Raw genomic sequence first — 25,368 nt, forward strand, 5'->3', positions numbered from 1 at the left:
AATCTCCCTTCTGCCTATGCGGCAGCTGAACGGCTATACGACCTTAGCACTGACTCACAAGATGTGGAGGAAGCAGTCAACTTCCTCAAATGGGGGAAAACAGAAACAGTCGTTCCTGTTCCTCCCAGGACTTTGGGGGAGGAGACAAGAACATAGGAGGACCGTTAAATCATCCCAACCGAGATTAGGAAACAACTGGCGGGGGCCGCCGCAACAGCATAACAATTACAATCGCCCCCTGTCTTGTTTCATTATGTAGAGGACCACACAGTGTTGGCGAATGTCCAATCGAACCGGTTTCAATGCTTTTCAAGCCACGTTAGCCTCTACTCCGAAGGACAAGGCTGAACTGGAGGAGACGGTAACCGAGCCAGCTGCAGAAATTGAGAATCCCAGGATGGGAGCATTGAAATTCTTATCTGCGCTCCAGAAGAAGATGGGAAAGGCGACGGAGCCACTAGAGAAATGACTCATGTATGTGGACGCTTGGGTCAACCAAAGATCGGCCAAAAAAAACACTATGGTTACTCTGGGGCTACCATAACTTCATGGCTGAAACGGAAGCTCGCCGCCTGAATTTGACTTTGGGAAAGAGATGCAGGGAAGATGAAAGCTGTGAAATTCCGCAGGCCCTACCAATTACGAGATAGCGAAGAAGAACTCCGGTGAAGTTTAGGAGACTGGAAGGGCTTCGTTGACTATCGTGATTGTCAAGATGGATGATTTCGACGGTGGTACTGGGGATGGAATTCCTACTGAACATAAAGTCATACCAATGCCCTCGCCAAATGTTTAGTCATTACGGGATTTTACACCCACCGTAGTCCAAGCCAGTATCAAGCAGCCAAATGGGTGAGAATGATCTCAGCCCTCCAATTGAAGAGAGGCCTGGCCCACGACGAACCCACGTTCATGAACCATCCCGATAGAATCAGTTGAGTCACTGAAGAGGAGATCCCCCAAGACGTTCTATTTGTCTTGGAAGATTATCGGGATGTCATGCCGAAAAGCTTGCCCAAGTCTTACCCCCACGAAGGAGATTGACCATGAGATTGAGTTGTTACCAAAGGGCAAAGCCGACCTGCCAAGAATGCATATCGGATGGCCCCGCCAAAATTGCCGAACTCCGGAAACAAAGTTAGACGAGTTGTTAGATGCAGGATTTATCAGACCGGCGAAGGCCCCTTACGGAGCCCCAGTACTGTTCCAGAAGAAGAAGAATGGGAGCCTCCGGTTGTGCATCGACTATGGGCCTTGAATAAGCTCACAGTCAGCAACAAATATCCCCTTCTTATCATTACTGACTTATTTAATCAGCTTCACGGTGCTAAGATATTTCTCAAAGCTGGACCTACGGTCTGGATATTAATCAGGCCCGATTGCTGAAGGAGACGAACCTAAGACGGCCTGTGTCACGTGATATGGAGCTTTCGAATTCCTCGTGATGCCCTTTGGCCTCACCAATGCTCCAACAACTTTTTGTACCTTAATGAACCAAGTGTTTCACGAAATACATCGACAAATTCGTCGTAGTGTATCTTGATGACATTGTGGTCTTATAGTGCCTCGCTGGAGGACCATCGACATCACCTCCAATAGTCTTCGAAAAGCTGAGGGAGAAATCAGTTGTATGTAAAGAGAGAAAAGTGCTCCTTTGCCAAAAGCGCATAAATTTCCTCGGCCACGTGATTGAGTGTGGTCAGATTGGTATGGAAAGAGGGCAAAAGTGGCCGCGATTAAGAGACTGGAGGGTACCATCATCCGTGACCGAACTACGATCCTTCCTCGACCAGCAACTTATATAGGCGGTTCGTAGAAGGATTCTCGAGAAGAACAGGGGCCATTAACTATGAACTGTTGAAGAAGGATAGCCAATGGAGCTGGACTCCTGAATGTCAAGCCGCCTTTGAGGCTTGAAGAAAGTGAATGATTGAAGGGGCCGGTTCCTCGGAAATTGCCGACGTGACCAAGCCATTTGAAGTAGAGACTGATGCTTCTTACTTCGCGTTAGGTGGTGTTCTCCTCCAAGACGGGACACCCCATCACGTATGAGAGTAGGAAAACTAATTGATGCCGAACGGAGGTATTGCCGCCTCCGAGAAAGAGATAGTTACAGTAGTTTCACTGCTTGAGGGCCTGGAGACAGTTATCTCTTGGGGGCCAAGATCGTGGTCAAGACCGAACAACAACTTCATTTGTCACTTCTTCAACCAACCGAATATAGTCGTTGAAACAGGCACTAGTAGCAGGAGTGTCTAGCGGAGTTCAACTTCCAATTCGAACATAGACCAGGGAAAAGTAACCAAGCGGCCGATGCTCTTAGACGAAAGAAGCGAACATGCGGCCTGTGCATGTTCGCCCGCCTAACAGCAAGTACGTTGAGTGCAACAGTACGAGAAACTGTCAAAACTCACTTGACAGTTGGCCAAAGAGGGAAGACACGTCAGTCTAGGTGGAAGATGATCTACTATACACCAAGGGCAATCGCCTCTACATACCCAGATCCGGGAGTTACGAAGGTCGCTGATGGAGTGCCATGACACACGCGTGGCAAGACATAATGGTTGGCAGAGGGCTTATGCCCTTCTGAAACAGGCTACTATTGGCCAAGCCTTCGGGACGATGTCATGCAATTTACAAGACTTGCTTGTCTGCCAAACAAGATAAGGTCGAAAGGGCGAAATTAGCGGGTCTGTTGGAAACCCCTACTGTGCCCTCTAGACCATGGGAAGAGCGTGTTCTCTCGACTTATCACCCATTTGCCCAAAGGTGGGAGAGTTTTGAATCGATCCTTGTTATCATTGACGCGGTTACTCAAAATATGCCACTTTCGTCCCAACGCCGAAAATGTGCACAGCGTGATGACTGCCAGCTGTTCTTCAAACACATCTGGAAATTATGGGGTGTCCCCGCGAGCATTGTTCACGATCGGGACGGAAGATTCACTGGGACATTCTGGACAAGAATTGTTCAAAATATTGGGGTCATACACTGAATCTCTCTAGCTATCATCCCCAAATGACGGCCAGACGGACGCTTCAACAGTATGCTCGAAGAATATTCTGCGTCACTTTATCGACGCTAGGACAGAAGAACTGGTTCCAGTTGTTTAGATGTTGGCTCAGTTCAGCTTCAATAGCAGTAGAGTTCCGCGGACCGGAAAAAAACGCCCTTCGAAGTGGTGTGCGGCAGACAGCCACTCATGCCACACTTGTGGACCACCCTTATGCAGGCAAAAGTTCCTCAGGCACATAACTTCACTAAAGAGTGGAGCAAAACCTCTGAGAAGCTCACGCCCTACCTAGAAAGAGCATCAAGAAGGATGAAGAAAGTGGGCTGATAAGAAGCGGAGGGCCCTCGAGTTTCAAAGTCGGGACAAGGTCCTGATCAAGCTACGACCGAAACAGTTTCGTTTCCGAGGCCAGAGAGACCAACGGCTAGTAAGGAAATTATGAAGGTCCAGTGGAGATAATTGAGAAGGTCCGAGAGAACCTCATATTAAGGTTCAGTTACCCTCATGGATTGAAGATTCATCCTGTTCATCCATGTGAGTATCCTGAAGCCCTATCATCCCGATCCCGAGGATGAACAACGAAACATGCTAAGCGCCCACCGGTCCGATGAAGAGTTCTGCTGAGAAAGAAGTTGCACAAATCCTGGATAAACGTACGCGCCGTATTGGAAGACCCAGACGAGAACTGACAGAGTTCTTAGTGAAATGGAAGGATCTCCCAGACGAAGAGATCAGTTGGGAGCGGGCCGAAGATTTGAAGAATGTAGCTCCAGCCATCGCAGATTTTGAACAAGGTCAGTTGACGGGGACGTCAACCAATTAAGTGGGGGAGAATGTCACGGTCATGCTTGTTCAGGGCCTGTTGCCCATGGCCGCATGCCCGATCCAACCCCCTTCTAGCATACTTTCATATCTTGTATTGTATTAGCTTAGTTAGCTTGCTTTCTTTACATTTTCATTGTAAGTGACCACTCGCCCTTTTGCATATGCAAGGGCGCCAGTTGGCTTTTTGTTCAGAATGCACTATATGGGGATAAGACAAACCATCACTTCCTCATACCCGGAGTAGTACTCTATAAAGCTGTTGTTGTTGCTTATTGCTTTCTAGGCTACTACAATCTTTCTTTCTTTATTCACACTCACAAAAACTTCTTACGAAAACCTTTTCTCCAAACCCGTTTTCTAAAACCGTTTTCCCTAAAACGGGGGTGGAGGTTGCGAGAGGCACTCGGTGTGCTATCGGCAATCCGTATTCGAGTTGGCTGACTTGTTCGTGAGCGGGAACAAGTGCCGCACAATCGCTAAGAGAAGCTTCCGAAAGAGTGATTGTGACACAGTGCACCCAAAGACTTGGAGAGGGACACCAGGAATAAGTCGCGTGGTAGGGTATGACTCCTTGTAGCATTCAAGAGGGGTTTGGAGTTGGAGGACATGGGAAAACATTCGATTAATAAGATGAGCTGTAGTAAGAATTGTATCCCCCCATAAGTAAGATGGCAGTGAAGTAGACAGCATGAGAGACCGTGCAACCTCAAGGAGGTGACGATTTTTCCTTTCAGTCACCCCATTTTGTTGAGGAGTAAAAGCACACGAGCTTTGGTAGACAATACCTTTAGAAGGCAAAAACTCATGAAGGATATTACTAAGGAACTCACGACCATTATCACTATGAAGAATAACAATTTTAGTGTTGAACTGAGTCTCAACAGTAGTGTAAAATTGTTAAAATATCGAATGAAACCTCAGATTTATCAGTGAGAAGAAAAACCCATGTAAGACAGGTATGATCATCAATAAAGGTCACAAACCAATGTTCCCCAAAGATGTAGTAATACTAGAGGGACCCCAAACATCACTATGAATAAAGGTGAAGGGCTGAGAAGGTTTGTAGGGTTGAGACGGAAAGGTGACCCTATGCTTTTTTTGCACGAATGCACACATCACAAGACAGAAAAGAGACATCAATTTTATTGAATAAATGAGGAAATAAATATTTCATATATTGGAAATTTGGGTGACCAAGGCAAAAATGCCACAACATACGATCTTTTTCGAAAGTTGAAAAATAAGAAAACGACAAACTAGTCCTATTACAATTCCTAGAGGAAGCATCATCATCAAGGAAATAGAGTCTCTTATTGTGTCGGGCAGTGCCAATCGTTTTCCCCAAGTTTAAGTCTTGAAAGAAAACATTATTTGGTGAGAAGGCAACTTGACAATTCAGATCTCTAGTTATCTTACTAATAGATAGTAAATTGTAAGATATTTTGGGTACATGCAACACATTTTGTAAAGTTAAACCATCAAAAGGAGAAATATGACCCTTGCTTTTAATAGGAGCAAAGGACCCATCTGCAATCCGAATCTTTTCACTACCAGCACTCATAAGATATGAAAGAAAATTATCAGACGATCAAGTCAAATGATATGTAGCCCCTGAATCAAGTATTCATGGTTTCTTACCATTTACACTAAGGAAACTTAAGGATTGAGAAGTACCTGATTGGGCAAGAACCCCAACGGTCCCAACAGCACCAGGGTCACTCTGGCAATTCACCTGGGGTTGTGACTAGGAGGCAGCACTTGCAGATTCACTTACAATAGCCCGTCCAGGATTGATCTTGTCATTCGGAGGACGACATATGCCATTCGGTGGTCGACCATGTAACTTCCAACACTGATCCTTTGTATGCCAAGGTTTCTTGCAATGTTCACAAATAGGAGTTTGTTTTCCATTTTGCTTGTCACCATCAAAACCAGATAATTTTGCACTTAAAGCAGCAGAATTAGGAGCAGCTACAACAGTGTTGTTCATAGCACTAGATCTATCTTCCTCTAGACGAACCTTAGAGCATACTTCCATAAGAGAGGGTATAGGTCTCTGTCCCAGTATACGGCCTTGCACTGCATTAAACTTGGAGTTTAAACCAGCAAGAAAATCAAAAAACGCAATCAATTTCCTCAATTTTCAAATACTGAACACCTCCATAAGGATACCAAACAATTTCACGACATAGATCCATCTCCTACCAGATTAGGGACAACTTATTAAAGTAGAAAGTAACATCCATCATTCCCTATTTGCACTCGTGAACCTGTTTACACAGAGTGTACAAACGGGACAAATTTTGCCTCTTAGAGTATAATTTCTGAGCTGCATCCCAGATATCTCGAGCAGTCGCAACATACAGTAATGGTTTTCCTATCTAAGGTTCCATACTATTAATCAATAATGATGATCGAAGCAGGGAGTCTTCTCCTCTCCAAATGCGCTCTTGAGGATCCCCTGGCCTAGGTCTTGTTATCTCATCAGTTAGATACCCAAACTTGTGATGTCCCTCGAGAGCCATTTTAATGGACTAAGACCAGGAGAAATAATTCTGGCCATTCAACACAATTTATCAATGGATATAATCCTTTTGGTATGAATAGTTTATCTTTTCTCAAGCAATGAGCCCTATGGAATTTTCCATAGATCCAGACAAATAGTTTGTAGTAGTTAAAGTAGGGAAAGGGGTTACCGAATTCTCTTGATACATCGATAGATCGGAAGAGATATCAGAATTTACTGGACTCGATTGGAAGTTTGTGGAAGTGTCGAGGGCTGCCCCAAGGGCGGCAATCTGTTGTTGAAAACTTGCCTGAAGGTTAGCCAACTGTTGTTGAAACACTACCGGAGACAGACCCACCGAGCCTGGATTTTCATGGCTAAGTGGCACATGTTGAAGGAAGTTTGCCGATGATAAGTGGGGAAAGAAGTTGGCGACACGGCTGGCAGACGTGGCTGGATGCTGTCCGTCATGGTAGGAAGATGATTCACCTACTTCAAGGAGAGTCCTTTGACTGCCGGCAGCAGGAACACCCACGAGATTGGTGGCGCTAGGGTAGGCAACACTAGGGTTAGCAGCGCTAGGGCTTCCATGGAGGAATTGTAGCGGCAGCAGGGTTGTCAAACCAATATGCAGGGATTGGAGGTATTAATCTATAGCAGCTTGGATGGCACTTGCGGTGGCAGCAGCGTCATCCATTGTCTTGGTAGAAGCGGGGTTGATGAAGACCTAGAGTTGTCTTGCACCGGTTGGTTTTCGCCGACGGCGGCTAGGGTTTTGTCACCATGCTTTGATACCATGTTAAAATATAGAGATAGAGAATACAAGGTTTATGTGGAAAACCCTAGTATAGGGAGAAAAAATCACAGTAGAAAGTCTCTTTTATTATTTTTAACCCACACTGAAAATTACAATAGAAGTCATATTTATAGGCTCTAGCAAGTCCTAAAATAAAAAAAGAAATAAACCTAGGGTAAAGTAAAATACTAAAATATCCTTGGGGCTATAAACTATCAACAAACCCCCTTATTTCCAACAGATATAAACTCCAAAAGGAGCAAAAGAAAACGAATCTGAAAATAGAAGGAATAAAGCATTAGGAAAGAAAACATAAGGAAACATAAAGTGAAAACTAAAAAGGATCATTGAAAACAGCCCCAGCTGCAATAGATATCCTGAATAGAAACCCCTGCAAACTTGCCAATAAAATCTGAAATCGAACCATCGGGTAATGAAGATATATTGAAGGGATGCGGATAACAAGATTTCCTGACCACTTGCCAAAAACTCTCTTGCCATTTCCAATTTTGAAATGATTAAAGCTTTCCTTAGGTGCTGATCCACAGGCGTCTTTTCTTTCTAGCAGTATCCCAATCAAAGTGATCAAAAGATTCCAAACCATGTACACTAGCCAACACCTTTCTCAAAAGATAATTAGGTTCATTTTCTTGTCTACTTGTGGTGATGTTCAAATTTCGTCTGTTGAATCCTTAGAACTTTCTCGGTTAAATCTTTATCAGGTCATTTGGTGGCTTCATCTTTTTTGGATGATGACTTGTTTACAGCTATTTGGAAGACAAAAGTGGGGGAATCTCTCAACCACATCTTCGTTGAATGTTTATACTCTATGAAATTCTGGTTTTTATTTTTTGATCTCTTCAACCTCAGTTGGGTACTCCTAGAGTCTGCGAAGGGAAATCTGTTCTACCTTCTTTGTGGTATTAGGTGGAATTCACAAAAGCTTATTTAGTTGGGTGAATGTTGTCAAGTCATTCTTTCTGAGCTTTGGTTGGAAAGAAATCGATGCATCTTGTATTGTAGAACTCTTCTCAAACTTCTTGTGTTTGATTCAATTTGGCTCGATCAAAGTCTTCTTCATGGTGTTCTCTTACTAAGAAGTTTGAAAGGTTTTCAATTCAAGATATATGTCATGGTTGGAACACTTCTATTGTGGCTTTTAATTTTCTAGTTTTAAATCTCTGTTTTCGTTCTGTTGCGAGATCTATGTTTTTTTTTTTTTTATTATTTTATATTTTTTATATGGGGGAATTTTGATAGTCCCAGAGCAAGTTGGTAATTTTTAAATGTATTCTTTCTTTTTTATTGGTTGGAATCCCTATATTATTTCATTTTTTTCTTAGTGAAAATATGGTTTTTCATACCCCCTCCCCCCCAAAAAAAAGAAAATGTTTACATCTTGGTGTTCTCACCATAGCTTTTGATGGATAACTTTGCTCTCATTACCATGCTAAAATGTTATGACAGGACAAAGCAGCCAACATGGAACGAGGACTTCACTCTTAACATCAAAGAGCCTTCAACTAAATATGTTCAGGTACACTAACTTGTGTCAGGCTTCATGGCAACAAATTTTTGCTCAACCATTCCATTCTTAGAAAGTATATCGTTCTGTACTTGATAATTAAGATGTTCTATGTTTGGTATTGCCAGGTAAAGTTGAGAACATTCATTATTCAACTGCTATGAGTTAACGGGTTGCCTACTTTATGATATATGATTGTCATCGGGGTATTCTGTGTCCTATCAATTACATGTTGTCTCAAGTGGTTCAAAATCCTAGGTCTTATGGTTAAAATTAGTAGAACTTTTGTCTGTTTTTTGGAAAATTGGAAAGAGATAACCAGAAGGAATTTTGCATTGTTTTGAGATTTCAGTTTATCTAGTTTATTAAAGGCATGATCAGTAGTACGTCTGCAATGAACAAGTATTTAAATATTGATCCAGTTGAGGAATCGATTGTCAGCACTAGTAGTGAAGAATCAGAGTCAGATTCTCTAAGAATAGAGATTTCAGAGCTCATTTTGGAATATTTATATGAGGAGGATTTTGAAAATTTATATGGCGGATGAAGTTGCAAATCATAGCTTAATAGAATCAAGGGTGGAACTCCCTTTCTATCCCCTTCTCAAATTCCGTCCAAATTTTCTTATTTGGTTGACATTTGTGGGCTCCAATTGAGAAGTATATCACCCAAATCTCCATCAATATCAACTTGAAAGTGCAAAGCTCTTCTAGCATGACTTGGAATAACTTCTTGGATCTCTCATGGTCTTGGGGTCAATTCAATTCGTGTAGCTTTAAAGAAATTCTCGCAAATAAGAAAGCTGTTAATTTGTTTTTGTTGCAAAGTTTCTGGATTTATGCATTGTAGGCCTTGTTCCCAGTAATTTGGTTTGCTAGGCCTGAACAACTTTTTCAAGTTTAGCTCCTCGCTTGTTTTGATCGTCTGGAGTCGGCTAGTCTCAAATTTATTCCATCATTTGCTGACTTCTCTATTCATGTTTTATGTCTTATTTGGGATGCTTAATATTCCCTCTATCAGTGTTGTATTCTTTATCATTATATTTGTTGCTTTGTGCTTCTTGTTTTTCATCTTCTTATCTTCCTTCGAGATTTATGTAAGTTGAACGTTTGTCTCTTTTCATTTCATTAGTGAAACATTTTGTTTCCTTTTCAAATAATAATAATAATAATAATAATAATTAGAAGAAGAAGAAGAAGAAGAAGAAGAAGAAGCTTAATTTCCAGTAAACCATTTACATATATGTATGTATATAAGCCTATTGTACTATATAAAAAATAGATCGATTCGTAAATCTTGAATGTTTATGTATCAAGCAAATCTTAGGTTGCTGCGTGGGATGCAAACTTGGTGACTCCACATAAACGAATGGGTAATGCAGGCATCAATCTGGAATCTCTTTGTGATGGTGAGGACTTATTTCAAATTTATTACTTTATACATTTTGGAACTGGAAAAAAAAGAGAAAAAACTGAAGTTTAATATATTCTATGACTAACATCATAGATTGAATGTTGATATATGGCATTCTATAACGAGTTTTGAGATTTCAATAAGCTTTTTACTCAGCTACTCAAGTTCTTCTGCTATCAAGTCATTAGAATCATGGATTTAAATAGATTGTATTGTTGTTGAAGGGTTAATATGTTTAATTTACTGTAATTCATCTGCTAAAGCTTTTGGCTTATTGGTGATTAAACATGGTATTAGAGCAAGAGGTCCTGTTATAGTTTCCACCAAGTTGTGGTGCGACTTGCAAGCAATCTTTCATATTGCATCCATATTTCATAAACATATTGAAATTAATTGTCAATTTGTTCGTGAAAAAATACAACAAAGTTTGGTGTCTTCTAGATATGTGAACAATTAGGAGATATTTTCATGAAAGCTTTAAAAGGGGAGCTCGAATAGGTTACCTTTGCGACAAGTTGGACATGATTAACATAATATATATGTGAATATTGGAGCATATTGGTCTTTTATCCTTTCTATTTTCCATTTAAAGTTTTACATTTTGCCTATTCTGTGTCAAACTCGTGGTATGCCATAATATATTAAACTCTAAAACTCGAATGAGTGAAATTCTCTCATATTCTGGTCTCACCTCAGCTCATTCATATTTATATCGATCACTAGTATTCTATTTCCTTTTCTTTTGGCCTCTTGTAACTCTTAGTTAACTTACTTGCTGACCTCCTGCAGTATTACTTTCATATAGTCACCAACCACCAGAAAAAAGGTTTCATTTCTCCTTTTTAATAACCTTGCGCTTCTTCTTGCTTCCTTCTGTATTTTTCTAAAAATTATATTTGTTCCTTCTATCTCCCTCTGAAAATCACCAAACATTTCCCAGGGAACTTCCCAAAACGTGTTGTTTCTCTAGCATGGACTATATTGCCACTGCTTACCCCTTTGTTAAGTGGTGGCTCTACATACCAATCGTGTTGAGTTGAATTCTTCTGTTGCTAACATGTATCCCAGCAAATTTAGGGTGCTTTTTTTCACTGGTCTGAAAACATAAATTTGAAAACAAGGAAATTCAATGCAAACATAAGTTGTATTTCATGTTTTTCAATGTGTTTGGTAATAGCTTTAAAAATTGGATCCCAGTTTAAATAATTTTTCAAAATATATTTGATAATATGCTTATTAATCATGAAACTACCGGTAATTACCAACTAAATAATAGGTTGAGTTTAAAGTGTTATTAATTAATTAATATTTAAAAAAGTATCATTAATTAATCCATGGTGGTCACCTATCTAGAATTTAATATCCTACGAGTTTCCTTGACATCCAAATGTTGGAAGGTCAGGCGGGTTGTTCCGTGAGACTAGTCAAGGTGCACACCTGGACACTTACAAATATTTAAAAAAAAAAAAGAAGCTATTAATTAATTTATGAACGTTGCCTGGACACTCACAGATATTAAAAAAAAAAGAAACTATTAATTAATTTATGAACGTATTTTATGCTATAAATATTGTAGAATTTTATTTTATAATATCATATACTTTATAATAGGTTATATTATACATATTTTAATTTAACAAAAATGAATTGAGCTATGGATGTGATGAGGGGTGTTAAGGGGATGTCAACCTAGTTGAGATGTCCGGGTGCACCTGTTGATCCTTATGACTTCCTTGTAAATTGAGCATTAGTCGCACTTCATTTTCTTAATGAATAAAGAGACTTGTTTCCTTTAAAAAAAAAAAAAACAAAAGGAAACAAAAATGAATTGAGCTTATAACATAAATACTATGTTTATTCAAGTTTTTATCCTTTTTTAAACATAATTTTACATTTTATAAATTTCAAATCCAAAATCTAGAAACACCGAAATCGTAAAAACGTTATTTTCAGAATTTTTACAATTTGAATCACAAAATTCTAAAATAGCTAATATATAGATTTAGCAAACACAATCACTGAACTCAATGAAGCTGAAACTATAAAACTGAATCTAGTTTCCTATCAAATAGACTTTTAGCATGATTGAATAACATGAAATTAATAAAACAGCATAGCAGGTCAATGAAGGCTTCTTTCAGCCAGAAGATCTTCTCTTGTGCAAGCAAATGATGAAAGCAAATAATGACGGAAGAGAATCTCATCTCTTCCACCTTAATCACACCCTAGGATCATTATCTAATATAATTGAAAATACTTATATTCATTTATACACTGATGGAAATCTATTGAATATCTTCAGCTTATACTTCATTGTTGCAATGACATGAGCGAGCAATAGAGAGAGAGCTAGAAAAGAGAATCGTCTGCATAGTGTTGTTTGTGGTTCAAGGAAAATAAACCTGTTAAACTGGTGACAAATGTGTGTTTTGCAAGGAAATTTGCATGATGTAACAGTGGAGTTAGAAGGGATGGGTGGAGGTGGAAAGTTGCTGATGGAGGTAAGCTACTCTAGCATTTTATAACAACTAAATATAGAATGCTCGTGATGTTTTCTTAATATACTGCTACTTTGTAATAACTGCTGGGTTTAGGAGCTGTACTATACTTGTGTCTGTTTTCTATGTTTGTAACTTAAGTGGTAAAGTTTCTTTTCCAATATCTGGTAGGATAACAAACTTTTGAAGGTTATTAATTTTTGTTGGTTAATTAAGTCTTGCTTTCTTAAAACCTGTTTGTTTTTATGTGATTGATATTGGTTTGTTAATGGTGTCTCTCAGATCAAGTATAGGACTTTTGATGAAATTGAAGATGACAAACGATGGTGGAGAGTTCCCTTCATTTCTGAATTTCTTCGCAGCAATGGTTTTGTATCTGCTTTAAACAAGGTTGTTGGATCTGACACCGTGCCTGTGCGTCAGTTTGTAGAATATGCTTTTGGAAAGTTAAAGTCATTCAATGACGAGTACCAATCAAGTCATCATTTATTAAGCAAGCAAAACAACGCAGAGGATATACCCTCATACGTGCAGACGAATACCAAAGTCTCTATAACTGATATAAAGTATCCCAATGAGGGAAAATCTGATGAGGTTGAAATAAATGATAATACTGTGGAAAGTGGACAGTTGCTGAAAGAAGTGACGCAAAGTCTCTTAACAAAGCAATTCGATAAACAATTTTGGACAAACTTGGCTGATGTAACAAACCAAAATATTGTCAAGAAGCTAGGTCTTCCTGCTCCTGAGAAATTCAAGTGGGATGGATTTGAGTTACTAAATAAAATTGGTTTGGAGGCACGAAAGAGTGCTGAAGCAGGTTATATCGAATCGGGGCTTGCAACGCCCAAAAGTTTGGATGTTGATCACGAACAGAAGAACATTAGAATGGTGGACTCAACACTAACTGATGTGAAGAAAGTAACAAAAGATCTATTAAGTCAAACTGAGTCTGTTTTAGGGGCATTGATGGTTCTGACAGCAACAATTTCTCAATTGAACAAGGAAGCGCGGCTTGTAGGAAAGAAAGATACTAAAGATGAGGGCTCTAAAAAAGAGGGAGAGAAGCTTGGTAGTTCAGGGGATGGATCATTGTTGGATAATAGGAATTCTGAGGAAATGAAAGCACTTTTTGCAACTGCAGAAAGTGCGATGGAAGCTTGGGCAATGCTTGCTACATCACTTGGCCATCCTAGTTTCATAAAGTCGGAATTTGAAAAGTTATGTTTCTTAGATAACGAGTCTACAGACACACAGGTAAAGTATTTGGTTTCCAGAATGGCTCTTAACATTTGTAAAGTTGTCTCTATTTTCAGTAATTCAATGACATCGCATTAGCAAATTGTCCCAAAGTTATTGTTTTCATTCCTAACTGTAGGAGTCTACAGGTTGCAATTTGGCGTGATTTTATGCGGAGGAGACTAGTTGTTGCCTTCAGGGGCACAGAACAAGTAGGTTATTATGTTATATCGATATTCTGTTCTCTGGAGAATAACTTTCCGTGTAATAAGTTCTGACCTTTTGACTTCTCCAGTCAAGATGGAAGGACTTAAGAACAGACCTGATGCTAGTCCCTGCAGGGTACTTATTTTTCTTTCCCTCGAGGATAATCCTTTAACCGTTACTTTGAATTTTTATCATTCTCCTTGTTTCTTATGGAATGATGGATAATAAAAAAGAACGTTATGCATGGGACAAAACTTTCGAATAGAAAGCCATATACCATAGAAAGGAAAACTGTGGTAGTGCAGTTTGAGTTAGCTAATTTAAATCAAGGGGAAAAAGAACTATTGAATTTTAAACGTGCTTAAAATCTTTAGCCTAATTTTCGCAATGCTTTACACTATATCTGGTTGTATATTATTTGACCAATGGATCTCAGGAGGGGCTATTTGACCCTTCATCCTTTGGTTTTAAGATAGGAAGACCCACCCTTGCTTTTGAATTTTGGGTAGAAAGAAGCTAATTAGAAAGACCCACTCTTGGTAGAAAGAAGCTAATTAGAAGAGTATATCTTTCTCCATTCCATAGTTGGCATAGTTATAACACAACTTGGCTATAATATTTCAGCAAGCAAGGACCAAAAAACGGTAAATGAGTGAGCATGTGGATCTCTGAAGGCTTAAAAACTTGTGTGAATAACATGGCGTTTTGTTATGGTTTCATATCAGCTTCATTTTCACAAAATTTTAACATGTCATCTATTTTCCTTTGACTTAGGTTAAATCCTGAAAGGATAAGTGGAGATTTCAACGAGGAAGTTCAAGTAAGAAATATTTTTATTATATTACAAGATATGTATTGTTCTGAACTCCATGCACTGTAGTCTTCGTGTAATGTTTAATGATGAAGATCTGACTATTCCAGGTTCACAGTGGGTTCTTAAGTGCGTATGATTCAGTACGAATGAGAATTATTTCCCTCATTAAAATGGCCATTAATTATAAGTGAGTCTGCTTCACTTTTTTTTCTTTTACAAGAAACCAAACATTTCGTGGAGGACTGATGCTCAAATGATACAGACTTAGAGTGAAAAGTAAAACTTTAAAAAGAATTACAAAAGACTAATAAAAACATTCAAGTTTAAATAAATATCTTACAAAGAGAAATCATTGAAGGTCTATTTGTTTCACAGGTTTTCACATGAAATTTTAGACATATTTAATATCTTTGTTTAAAAGAATTTTAATTTTTAAAACTCAAGGTATTATTATCTAGGAAATTTCAAAACTATCTGACATGGGTTTTTTAATTCTCTGCAAAAGTGTGGGATTTTTATGCCTGGGAGATGACAAGTAAAAATATAGCTTAATTAATTAGTTAACATCAATGACTCATTATTATTGATTTTAATTAATTATGAAATATAAATATATTAATTGGACTTAATAAATTTCAACTAATATCTTTACCATTAATATTTTATGACATTTTAACTATTTAATATTTATTATTATTATTATGATGATTATCAATATTCTAATTAATTTACAATAATTTAATTATTTTTAGTAATTAATTTAAATTAATTAATTATGTTTAATGTAAAAGTATTCATTTATTTTTATTTTTATTGATTAAATAATGCTAAATTTATTTGATGACTATAATAATTGGTCTATTGTATTTAATTAAGTAATTATTTAATTTTGGTTTCCACAAACAAAATTGTAAATTTAACACACATATTTAGCTACCAGACATTAATTATCATGCATATCCAAATACAAACATTAATTGTTCCAGACATTCAAATCCTAGATATTTGTCCTAGTGCATTTACTAATCCATTTTGTACTTTTTAGAGTGCTTGTTTGTAGTGCACTTTTTGTTTGTTTCCTTCTTGTCACTTGTAACATCTTTCATTATCTTAATGAAGTGGATTGTTTCTTGTTCAAAAAAAAAAAATCTATACCCATGAAACAATGTCTACGATCCAAACGGGCTCTAAAGGTCTTAGCAAGACATTAATCTTGTGGAGGCAGTAATATGAACTGACTCAAAATGGTCCATCCAAGAACTACGCTTGTCTTACAAATTTGATTTCTCTATAACCACAATTCTTAAAGTAACAATTTGACTTCATCCATAATAATTGTGACCTCGAAGGTAATGATACTCCCTTACGAGCTGAAGAAGTCTTTAGCAAATGAGAACTCCCATTGCAAATTGAAGACTTGGATGATCTTATACTAGCAAGCTATTTAGAAGAAACAACCAATAAATAAGTGATTAGATTCCCTATCTGTATAAGAAAGACGGCAAAGAGAAAACATGATATAGGCATCTTCTGAAGCACTTCCCAAGTATACTGACTACTATTAAGTAAAATTCATGAAAGAATATTGATTCTTCTAGGACTCTCTTGTTTCCAACTAAAAGAAAACAGGTCTTTAGGCATAATCCTTTTGGGGTGAGAGGAACACTAGAATCTTTCGAGGGAAGAAGATTAATCCTTTTGATGTTTGGCCCTTGCTTGATTCCATGTTTCTTTGTGCGCTTCAAAGTTTTTTTTTTTGTAATTATTCTCTTTGTTTTATTTTTCTTTATTGGAGGTCTTTCTTTTAGGTAGGCTCCTTTTTTTCGGGCTGACAGGGTTACGGGAGATTTGAACAGAACTACAAAACCATAACAAACTGTTAGGCTTCCTCCTCCGATTATATATCAATACAAGAGGAGGGGTAAAAAGGTAACGACAAGGGAAGCAAGTAATTAGTTACGTGGGAGTGAGGAAGTGAAATGATAATGTTGGTGTGGGGATCATCGATAGTGATTCTGAAGGGTATTAGTAGGGTTGTTATTTCCTTTCGTAGTTTCCATATTATTATTTTTTTTAGTTTGAGTTCTTCTCGAGAGTGGGAGGAAGAGGGCCATATTGCCTTAGAGCAAACTATTATCATATCAATACATCTTGAGGAACCCTACATAAACCCTCTCCATGTGAATACAAGGACTCCTCCATCTGGAACGAGGAAGGCACTCATGCTTTTGAGAAGCTGAAGCAAGCGATGATGTCCTTATCCGTGCTAACTCTACTGGATTTTAACCTGCCATTCATAATTGTAATGGGTGCTTTTGAAACAAGGTTGGGAGCTTTGCCATCTCAAAATCATCGCCCCATTGCTTACTTCAGCTATACTCTTTCGGCAAGAGCGAGGTTCAAATCAATTTATGATCGTGAATTAATGATGGTTGTGGTATTGGCTATTAAAAAATGATTATATTTATTTGTTGGGATTGAAGTTTACTGTGATAGCTAATTAGAGAGCTATATAATTCTTGTTGGAACAAGGAGAAATCGAACCTCAGTATCATTGGCAAGCCCATAAATCCTTGTGATCCAAAAACATAAACTCTTCGACAAAATGAAGAAAATAGATAAAGAATAGACACCTTGGGTGACGTTTGATGTATTGAAAGAGGCATCATTTATTAGAATTAGAAGATTCCCTAGCCCACCATGGGCATCCCATGCAACCCAATTGGAGCTCTAAATTGTCTTGATGAAAAATTGATCAAGACTTTGAACTTTAATTTCTCAAAGGATTACAATGGCAACAAATTTTGATGAAGATAAAATCTTCCTCAAGTATTTGGCTATCTGTGTTATAATATATATTTAAATTCATATGTATAGTCGTCCTTTATCGTAATTTTGTATATCCTATACTAGGTCTTCTCATTCACCTATATGTGTATATATATATATATCTTTTGTCTAATTAAATGATAAGAATTTCATTCTCTGAAAATACAGAATACATGGTATTAGAGCATTCTTTGTTTAGGGTTTTAGAATATTCTTTGGCGGCTTTGTGAGTTAAGAGTTTGAGATTGGGTCATCAACTTTGAGTAGCTGTTTGTCGACACCACTCACCTCAGGAAGAGCACTACCACCGTCCGCCTCAGTCTGCGTTTGCTGTTCATCGAATACAGCCACACGTGAGGTACACGCACAGCCAGATCAAGTCTGTTCCATCGCCACGTGCCAACGTGTGGGAGTGCCTGAGGCCATTTTCTTCGCTTCTATCGGTTGGGTTTGTCTCAAGTTGCCTTTTCTGGTCAATCTGTGCCTTTGGTTCTACCAACATCTACTTGAGTGTGAGGCTGTTTAGAAAATACCCTTTTGTTCCTATGGTTTGTGACTGTTTTGTTCTAATTTGGGGCTGTTTTGCTCTTTGGTTTACCTTTCTTTCGATTCTCATTTGTTTAATTCTACTTGTGGGATCGTGTGTTAGTTCTTAATGGATGAAATGAAGCATATGATTGTATCCAATGTAATTCCCTTAGCATCAAAGATAACAAAACATAAGTTAAATGGAGCTAATTACCATGATTGGCATTGCACGATTTAATTTTATTTACTTAGTACTTATATGGATGATCATGTGACTAAGAATCCATCCCAAGATGATAAGAAAAAGGGTTGAATTCGTGATGATGCTCGAATTTATCTTCAGATTAAGAATTTCATTCAGAGTGAGACTATTGCTTTGGTAGATCATCGTAATTCTGTTAAGGAACTCTTAGAGTTCTTAGAATTTTTGTACTCGGGAAAAGAACACATCCATCGAATGTTTAAAGTTTGTATGCAATTGATATCTGAGCCATGCCCCGTTGGTAAAAATCTTCAGTTGTCAAACAAGATGTAGTCATGTTTAGAGTATCCGTTCATGGTTAAGCCTTTAGACGAGCAGTGTGCTCAAGTGTAATTCGAATGGATGACTAGTCTGTGGTTGAGTTAGCACGGAGATCAAATGATTGTTTGAAGGAAGGATCGGTGGTCCTTTATTCGAGGGGAGGACTGTTGGGTGGGAATGCGATTAAAGTCCCAAATTGGTTAAATAAGGGAATGATCTTGGGTTTATAAGGGAGGAAAACTATCTTCAATGGTATGAGGCCTTTTGGGGTGGTTCCAAAAGCAAAGCCATCATGGTTTATACCCAAAGTGGACAATATCATATCATTGTGGAGATATGTGGAGGTCTATTGTCCCCAACAAATTGGTATCAGAGCCATGCATCGTTAGTAAAAGTCCTCCGTTGTCGAACAAGATGTAGTCATGTTCAGAGTATCCGTTCGTGGTTGCCCCGATTGCCCTTTAAAAAGGTAAATGCACTTGTACTTACCCTATTTCTACATTTATTTCTTATGATCGGTTGTCTTCGCCCACTTATTCCTTCATTACATCTCTTGATTCCATCTCTATTCCTCACTCTGTTCATGAAGCTTTATCTCATTCTAGGTGGCGTAGTGCAATGATTAAAGAGATGACTGCTTTGGATGATAATGGTACTTAGGATTTAATCTCGTGTCCGACAGGAAAGAGGCTATTGGATGTAAATGGGTGTTTGCTATAAAAGTCAATCCTGACGGAATAGTGGCTCAGTTGAAAGCTCGTCTTGTTGCCAAAGGTTATGCCCAATTTATGGGACTGATTATTCTAATATATTTTCTCTCATTGCTAAATTAACTTCCACTCGACTATTTTTGTCCATGGCTGCTACTCACAATTGGCCTTTGCATTAACTCGACATTAAGAATGTGTTTCTGCATGGTGATCTTCAGGAGGAAGTTTACATGGAGCAACCACCTGGGTTTGTTGCGCAGGGGGAGAGTGATAAAGTGTGTCGTCTTCGAAAATCTTTGTATGGACTAAAACAAAGTCTTCGTGCATGGTTTGGTAAGTTTAGTCAAGCACTTGAATGTTTTGATATGAAGAAAAGTGCTTCTGAACATTCTGTATCCTATCAACAATCTTACAATGGTATTACTTTGCTTATTGTGTATGTTGACGATATCGTTATCACTAGAAATGATATATCAGGTATATCTTCTCTCAAGACTTTCCCTCAAGGTCAATTTCATACTAAAGATTTGGGACAATTGAAGTATTTCCTGGGTATTGAAGTACTAAGAAGTCTGTCACAACGGAAATATGTACTTGATTTATTGTCCGAGACTGGAAAACTAGGAGCCAAACCATGTAGTACTCCGATGATACCAAATTTGCAACTTGCTAAAGAAGGAGAATTATTTAAAGACCATGAGAGATATAGAAGATTAGTTGGAAAGTTGGACTATTTAACAGTGACACGACCAGATATTGCTTATTCTGTGAGTATTGTGAGTCAATTTATGTCTTCTCCTTCAGTGGATCATTGGCCTACAGTAGAACAAATTCTATATTATCTAAAAGCTGCACCTGGACATGGGATCTTTTATATAAAGATCATGATCATACAAGGATTGAATGTTTTCAAATGCTGAATGGGCTAAATCTCGAGAGGATAGGAAATCAACCTCTAGATATTATGTTTTTGTAGGAGGAAACTATGGAAAAGTAAGAAACAAAATGTAGTTTCTCGTTCGAGTGCTAAGTCAGAATATAGACTATGACACAATCTGTGTGAAATAGTGTGAATACATCAACTATTATCTGAGATGGGTTTCAGTATTACCATGCCAGCTAAATTATGATGTGATAATCAAGTTGCACTTCACATTGCATCCGATCCAGTGTTCTGTGGACGAACTAAACATATTGAAGCGAATTGTCACTTTGTTCACGATAAAATACAAGAAGGGTTAATATCTCTATAGGATATGTGAAGACTGGAGAACAGTTGGGAAATATCTTGACCAAAGCTATAAATGGAGCAAGAATAAGCTATCTATTCAACAAGTGGGCATGATTGACATATTTGCTTTAGCTTGAAGGGGAGTGTTATAATATATATTTAAATTAATATGTACAGCCGTCTTTTATCGTAATTTTGTATATCCTAGATTAGGGTTTCTCATTTACCTATATATATGTATCTTTTGTCTAATTAAATGATAAGAAATTCATTATCCAAAAGTATAGAGTTTGCACTCACCAATATTATCACTTCTCAAAATTAGAAGGGAAGCATCAAACTGTGTTCAAATTTCAGCTTGAAAATTGTAAAAGTGAACACAATTTAGAACAATTTTTTTTATAAAATATAACCAAGACTTGCGAGAGCTTAAGCTTAAGGGATGACATCAAAGAGATCTTTAATTGCAAACGAGGTAACTTTGGCTACCAAGATTGAGAATCAAAATGAGTTTTTAATATTTTGATTGAAATATCATATAAATATATATAGAACATGATCATTTGAGTGGGGCACGCTCCCCTGCCTCCAACGTGGATCCCTTTGTACAAGGGTAACCTTATGTAAGAGAGTAAAACAACATTACTAAGATCTTTGCAATAATATAACCATACTAATATAAGCACAATAACAAAAACAAACAAACTAGCGAAGTTGTAACAAACCCAATAGACACAACAAAAAGCTATGTTTGCTGCATCCCTTCTATTGTTCGATTTTCTTTGAGGTTCATGTGGGAAAACACTATTTTTTCTACGCAATATTCGAAAATCAAGATGGGTTATTCATTCAAAACTCTTTTTGTGCACTCTGTTTGACTTATATCCCTTTTCTTGCAGTGATGAATGTGCTGAGCCACCAGTCAAATGGCATGTTTATGTTACAGGTCACAGTTTGGGTGGTGCATTAGCTACACTTCTTGCTCTTGAACTTTCGTCAAGTCAACTTGCAAGGTGAGTGTTTATTTTCTACATGAATAAGTGATGCTTCGTGGGCTTTGGACGTTGTCTTGGACAACTCTCAACATATAGCATAGAAAAAGGAAGTAAAGAACATGAAACACTTAACTAAACAAATGAACAGTACAATGAGATTGTAAAAGAACAAAAGAATGAAAAACTCTTTAAAGCTTACTCCTTTATTTACGTTGATTCAATCTTTTTGCAAGATGAATTAGACCTTTACACTTGTTCGCATACAAATTTACATCAGGCAATAATCTTAGTCTGAAAAGAATGGCAATGTTACAAAAAACTAAGGATTTTGGGTCTATTCATGTTGAAATCGCTGAAGAAGACAAAAGGAGCACGATACCCTATTCCAATATAGAAAAAACAGAGCATGGAGGACATTAATTTCAGCAAGTAGTATGCCCCTATTTTAGCATCCGATAAACAGAGCAAGTTGTTTTACTGGATTCAAAAGAACTTTGACGTTTTTAAGACAGATTTTAACAATCTTTGGATTGTATCACGACTGTTTGAGTTTGATGAATGGCCAAAAATAGCGAACACACTAAAGTTATACTTTGATACAGATGTCATTAGCAATCCTCGGTCCGCGGAAAATGTTTTGATTCATTTGGATCAAGGAAATGTGGGAAAAATAATTGATTACCCCGGGAAATGGCAAGAGTGTGGTCAGTTTCATTTGAAATTTGAAAAATGGAATACGCAAGTGCACAGTCGACCGAATGTGGTGAAAGGATACAGTGGGTGGACCTCGATTAAAAATCTTCCATTAGACTATTGGAGCCAACAAACATTTGAAACTATGGGGTCTTATTTTGGCGGTTTAGAATCAATTGCATTTGAAACATTGAATCTTATTAATGTTGCTAAAGCAAAAACTCAAGTTAAAAGAAATTTTTGTGGTTTTATGCCATCTACTATTGAAATTATAGATAAAAATGGAGGAAACATTTTTCTGAATTATGGTTATATAGAATTTTTTTACCCTCCGATCAAAGTTAAAGGCGCCATGTTTCTTAAAGATTTTTCCAACCCAATTGATTTATTTCGACTAAAGCAAGTTATAAACGACAAAGAAATAGATTCTTCTAGCTTGAATCTAGATTGGGCTTTTCTTGCTGCCCCCAGTAATCCACACAATTTTTCAAGAAACCCGTTTGCATCTTGTTTGAAGATAATGCAAAAGGAAAAGTTGACACAGGGTCCACCGGAAAGTAATAACAGAGATTATCCGGCAAGTGTCTCCCTACTACAGACGAAAGAGCAAGTCAGTAGAGATCCAATCTAGGTAGATGTGAACACAGATAACATTTTAATGAGGAGAGAGATTTTGGCTGCACTTCAAAGTTTTGAAAGTAGTCCAAGGGACGCCCTTGATTGTGGTGTGTGAAATTATTTTCAAAAAATGTCCATTGATAGCTATTCGAAGGAAATCCAAAAGATAAAGGCAACTGAACACACAATTGTCCATGTAGATTGCCATTCACCTTTCAGTAATAGTCTGCAAAATAACAACACTCAAGCTCCCCCCTCATTCCTTCAAAGGTCGCAAATTGTGCTTCTTTCAATGCACCTTCTCATCTTCCTTCTATTTCGTAGTGATGTTCAAATTTTTTGAAGCTTTATCCCAAACATTTTCCTAGTAAAAAGAGAACCATCTTTAAGGCATGTGCAGTGATTAAAAATTCAATTTCGTTGATGAATCGTGGGGTCAGAGCACAAATTCCGGCCTTTGCTAACAAAAACAAAAACAAAAAGAAAAGACCTATCTTCAAGTCAAGTGTCACAGATAATAATCCAAATTTGTTAGAAGAGTGTCGTGCCTGAGCTCAGGCCCCTGCTCTTTCTAAGAGAGAGACCATACCTTCCTTCAGATTCTTTTCAGAAAAGGAAGTCTGAATTAGGTCTCCCAGCTAATCTTCCACGTAATACTCATCACAAAAAGCAAGATTCAGATTCAGATTCAAATGAAGAATCAATAGTAAGTGCTAGTAGTGAAGAGCTTGAAAGTTCTAAAATAGAGGAATTACTAGATGAGGAAGAGACAATTGATGGGTTTGGTAATGATATTTTTCAATTATTTCAACCGGAGGAAGCTCAATTGATTGGTAAGACTGATGTTTCTTTATTTACTCCTCTCAATAAGGAAGATATTCCCAAGCATCTGCATTCAATAATCGATGTTTGTGGTGTCGTTCTTGGTTGAGTTTTGGCTATAGTTGTTTGTGAGATTTTGGGGTCTCTATCTTGCTTTATCTTCTTCTTTGAAGTCCTGCCATGGAACTCAGGAGATCTTGGAGGTCTTTCTAGTTGGTGGGTGTTTTCATGTTGCTTGATAAATTATTCTGGTCTTGGAAGTGGCTTCAAATTTTATTCTCTGTAAGATGGCTAGTTCGAGAGGATTTATCTTGTCTTTTTGGAAGCTTCAGATGGGAGGGTCTGGTCTGTTGTTGCTTATCTGATTGTTTCATCCTTGTGTTGTCTGTCGAAGTCCTTGGATGTCCTTCTCAAGACTTCTTGTTCTTTTGTACATGGTTGCCCAGAAAGATTGGTTGGCTCTGTTTATAGGGGGCTTCTTCGATGGCAGATTTCTAGTCAATCTGGTTTAGAGTTCAGCTTCACGCTTCAATTACTTTAATCTGCTTTCAAAGTTCTTTGTCACTGATGTTTTCAAGCTTCGGTTCTTTGTCAGAATTTTTTGCTTGGAAAAGTTTGTCCCCTCCAGGAACTTGTTCAGAAATACTGTAATGAAAGGAAGATAGTTGTCGCTAGGTATTTGACCAAATAGGATCGTGTCTGTTTTTAGTTTAGTCTCATTTGTCTCTAAGGATTTGTCCTTTGTATTTGTATTTTGTTTCTGTGTATTCTTTGAATGTTTCACTGTACTCTGAGCTTTTGACTCATTTCATTATATCAATGAAAAAGTCTTGTTTCTGTTTCAAAAAAAAATAAGGCCGGGCAAGATAATAGAGAGGATGGTGCACCAACAGTCCACTAAGGATCTCGAACAAAAGAGGCCAAAGTGATGGATTTTCAAGAGATTCCTCCAAGGACTAAGCCTGATGATTTGGGGGAGTCTTGGCTGCTTATTATAGATCTCCTAGAGCTAGGATTTTTTCCAAATCAGCGTGGATATCTTTCCTTGTCGGTTCAGCTGAGAATGAAGGTGATTTGATTTGATTTCATCAAAGATTCTACAAATCTCATGATTTCTTTGTTTTTTTGTTTTGTCATCTATCGTGATTGCGGCCGCAATATGAGCGCAATTTTGACAGTTTACTGCAACACAAAAACATAAGAATACATTAAAATCCTTGACACCCAAATGTTGTACAGTCAGACAAGTTGTTCCGTGAGATTAGTCAATGTGCGCATAAGCTAGCCGTCTACTCACGGATATATAAAAATATATATATATATTAAAATAATTTGACTCTATGTACACTTTTTTTGCTCCATTTCACGGCTAAGAATGCATGCTTGTTTTATTTTTACCTAAATTCGCAATATGATATAGAATATTATGTTCAACACGTGCTTTCCAAGTAATAAACTTAGTTTTTAAGGTTCAATAACTCTCGTAGAGAACTATACAATATGATATCAGCTGTACAGAAAATTGGGTTTGCAGACTAAATAAAAAAAATTATCCTACTTGATCTTTTGATTGGCAAGAATTG

At 37.6% G+C, this 25,368-nt stretch overlaps 1 protein-coding gene and 1 long non-coding RNA gene across 8 annotated transcripts in view; both read left to right on the plus strand.

Annotated features, from left to right (window-relative positions):
• LOC120068939 overlaps nt 1-25,368 on the plus strand; it is a 54,184-nt gene that overhangs the window by 14,207 nt on the left and 14,609 nt on the right. For 6 of the 7 annotated variants that reach the window (XR_005479397.1, XR_005479398.1, XR_005479399.1 and 3 more), the window contains exons 5-13: nt 8,608-8,677; nt 9,992-10,073; nt 12,515-12,579; nt 12,859-13,833; nt 13,965-14,027; nt 14,111-14,157; nt 14,797-14,842; nt 14,944-15,023; nt 21,557-21,670. Coding sequence is in view for 1 of the 7 variants with exons in the window: in XM_039020577.1 (XP_038876505.1) it covers nt 8,608-8,677; nt 9,992-10,073; nt 12,515-12,579; nt 12,859-13,833; nt 13,965-14,027; nt 14,111-14,157; nt 14,797-14,842; nt 14,944-15,023; nt 21,557-21,670 (1,542 nt within the window). In the remaining 6 variants the exon portion in view is untranslated. Of the gene's footprint in view, nt 1-8,607; nt 8,678-9,991; nt 10,074-12,514; nt 12,580-12,858; nt 13,834-13,964; nt 14,028-14,110; nt 14,158-14,796; nt 14,843-14,943; nt 15,024-21,556; nt 21,671-24,641; nt 24,855-25,368 lie in introns of all 7 variants that reach the window. The other variant, XR_005479402.1, reaches the window with a different exon arrangement.
• LOC120068941 lies at nt 15,661-21,537 on the plus strand. The gene is made up of 3 exons (XR_005479403.1): nt 15,661-19,185; nt 19,399-19,490; nt 19,645-21,537. It is a non-coding gene; the product is annotated as an uncharacterized LOC120068941 (long non-coding RNA).

The sequence above is a fragment of the Benincasa hispida genome, unplaced genomic scaffold (assembly GCF_009727055.1).
Source record: "Benincasa hispida cultivar B227 unplaced genomic scaffold, ASM972705v1 Contig159, whole genome shotgun sequence".
NCBI classification, from domain to species: Eukaryota; Viridiplantae; Streptophyta; class Magnoliopsida; order Cucurbitales; family Cucurbitaceae; genus Benincasa; species Benincasa hispida.